The sequence below is a fragment of the Acyrthosiphon pisum genome, chromosome X (assembly GCF_005508785.2).
Source record: "Acyrthosiphon pisum isolate AL4f chromosome X, pea_aphid_22Mar2018_4r6ur, whole genome shotgun sequence".
Taxonomy (NCBI): Eukaryota; Metazoa; Arthropoda; class Insecta; order Hemiptera; family Aphididae; genus Acyrthosiphon; species Acyrthosiphon pisum.
The window spans coordinates 28483621-28486800 of NC_042493.1; the positions used below are offsets into that span (position 1 = coordinate 28483621).

Here is a 3180-nt window from a genome sequence, read left to right on the forward strand (position 1 = left end):
GTAATGTATATTTAATATTTATATAGTTAATGCAGTCAACTAACTGGAGTCCAATACAGTTTGTGATGCAATTGAGTGCGCATATCGTTTATTATTTACTTTTACATCTTTTCATGTTTAAACGAGAATTATTATAATGATTGTGGCGTAAAATCACAAGAATTTCAAAGTAATCAAAATTCAAAATATCAAATTAAGTATGACATAGGCCTTGTAGATGTCTCGTGTTCACTTTTTATGAAAAATGAATTTTTAAGTTGTTTTTTACAAACCAGCCCCAAAAAAGCAGTTTGTTTACGAACAAATCCAAATAAAACAGTTACACAGAGTGGTCTTTTGCGACATAAATCAGAAAATGAAAATAGTTTTATTATATGGCTACACTGGTGGCACTTTAGCTCTTATCATGGTTTTTGGAGAGTGTCCATTCTGATTTCATCTATTCTGTGCTAGTACTATCCGTCAGTTAATAAATCTCAAACATAACAACGATTTTCATTGGCTATTGAAACCAGCTGTTGTGCAATAACAAACTGATAATGGAACATATTATATTTTGATAACACTGAAAACTGATGCTATTTTTTTTTATAATATCTGAATTTTACATGTTCATTTATTTTATGTTTACATTACTGTTTTACCGTTTTGTCTTTTTTACCGTTGGGATTTTACTGTTATTAGTTATCTATATTTTGTAAAATGATTAACACAAAAAGAGATAGGCAGGTGAATTTCTCTTCTTGCGAAGTTGGATTTGGTTAAGATGGAAAGTGAGAGAACAGCAATGCGTTTTGAATGGGATAAAATTGAACATGAGTTACGTGTCAAAGCTTTGGAATTGGATATAGAAATTAAAAAAAAAACATTATTGAACCTTGATAAAAATGAATTTTAATTAAAAATTAATTCAATATTTATTATTTATATTTAAAATTGTAAAATTATATATGTACATATTTTATTAAATTTCATTGCTGGTATTAATCTGTACCAATTTTAAATCTGTAATTAATCTGTAACTAATCTGAAAAATAAAAAAATATAAGGTTAGGTTAGATTGTATTCATAATAAATAAAATATGTATACAATTAATAAAGTATTTGTGTATGCAATTATTACCTTGCAAAATAGTTATTTAAGAGCATGTCTCTCATTGTCGAGTCTTGGTCTCTACCATCATCATTATATTCGACTTCAATAATGTCTTCAGTCTCGTTATGTGGTTCCGTTAACTCAAAATTATCATTTGGTAAATCTTCTTTCATCTCTCTACATATATTGTGCAGTACTGCTGTTGCCACTATAATGGCTTGAACCGTTTTAAGTTGTAATCGTAAACCTTGAAATTATAAATAGGAGGATTACGAAAAAAATAATAGTAAAAATTAAAATTAAAAAACTTGAAAATATATACCAAGTGATAATACTGGGAATCGTCTCTTCCAGACCCCAAAACTCCTTTCAACTACATTCCTCGTTCTAATTTGAGATTCGTTGTACAACATCTGTATACGTCCAACAGGGTTTGATATTGATGTTAATAAGTATGGTTTTAATGCATACCCACTGTCACCTAGGATAGCCATTTTCTGAAATTCTCCAGATTCTAACCTAGCAAATAATCTTGAATTTCGGAATATGTGACTGTCATGTGCTGAACCTGGACATCTAGCTACAATATCCATAAACTGCAATTCTGAATTCACAAGGGCTTGCACATTCAAAGAAAAATATCTACAACATATAAAAAAGTATAATTTTAAATTATAATACAATAATAGCATTAGCTCATAGTTATATGTAAATTTTACATGCATCTGTATTCTGTAGGTATATTATACAAATATTACAGTCATTTATAAGGTTACTCAAAATGATTCTTTCTGATGCCTTTGAATTTAAAAAGAATTTTGGTAATTATTTTGTGACACACATGTACCCATAACATTGTAAATATATACATTATACATGTAAATGAAACATACTGTGTATACTGTATATTATATAGTACATTATAATAATTAATAATTATAGTAGGTATATAATTTATAATATGTATAATATATTATAGGTATCCACTTTACTGCCATACAGATATAAGTATTATTTTATGTCAATATTTACCCTTTACGATTTCGAAACATTTCACTATCGTGACCTCCTGGTGATTGAATTCGTACATGTGTACAATCAATGGCACCGAAGACTAATGGAAATCTTGCTATTTCGTACATCTTCATTTTTGTATCTTTAATATTATGTACAGGGATTTGTATAAATATGCTACTCAATTCGGCAATCACATACGAAACATCTCTTATTGTTTTACTAGCACAAGATATACTAACACCAAACATATCGGCCACTGATATTAACATAGTCCCCAATGCATAAAAACGCAGTGTAATGAGTACTTTGTTCATTGGTGACATTGTCATATTCCTAAAAAAATATTTCATTAATAAAATATAAATTATGCCTGTATACTGTATAGTACCTATGTACTTACCGGTCAGTAGCTGTTTTTAGCTTTCCTTCTAATAATGATAATAAATAATCTATGCAACTTTTCGATAAACGAAATCTGTATTTAAATTCTTCGTCGGTTAATATTTCATATAAATTGGGCCTAACTTTATACACTTGGGGTCTTCTACGTCCAATATTATTAACATCATCAATACATTCAATAATATTATGAATATTATTCATTTTTCAAGAAAAAGATATAAATAAAAAGCTTTATACCTAATTAAAATATTATTAAATATTATTAAAAAAACGTAAAAAGTCTGAATAATAAATTGATAAGAAATAATAATCTATGACATTCTTCCCGCTAAATACCTTGGCAGGCACCAAAACCTGCCACTAAAATATGTGTCCGCTAACTCATAGTTAGAGGTAGCATTTAGCATAGCGAAACATTGTAATAACGAAATTTTAAAATCTAGCCGCTAAATGTGCTCGCTAAGCTAGTGGAAGGTTTAGCGGTCGATTGTAATAACGGCCCTAAGTTATCTACTCAAAATAAAATATCGTAAACAATTTGAATAATTTATATCTATATAGGATTACCTATGTAACTGTGTAAGTTAGGTTTATGATGAAGTTAAGGAGTTTCAATTTTCATAAACTTAATAAATGCACACACATTAATAGAGAACCCCAACAAT

The 3180-nt window shown here is 28.4% G+C and overlaps 1 protein-coding gene across 1 annotated transcript; it reads right to left on the bottom strand.

The window, feature by feature from the left end:
* Positions 1-612: 612 nt before the first annotated feature.
* LOC107883951 (putative nuclease HARBI1) lies at positions 613-2441 on the bottom strand. The gene is made up of 4 exons (XM_016805059.2): positions 2129-2441; positions 1419-1738; positions 1124-1343; positions 613-1027 (listed from the first exon to the last, which is right to left on the bottom strand). Exons 1-4 carry the CDS (start codon positions 2434-2436, stop codon positions 1012-1014), a joined length of 864 nt encoding a protein of 287 aa, XP_016660548.2. The 5' UTR covers positions 2437-2441; the 3' UTR covers positions 613-1011.
* Between the last annotated feature and the right edge of the window lie 739 nt (positions 2442-3180).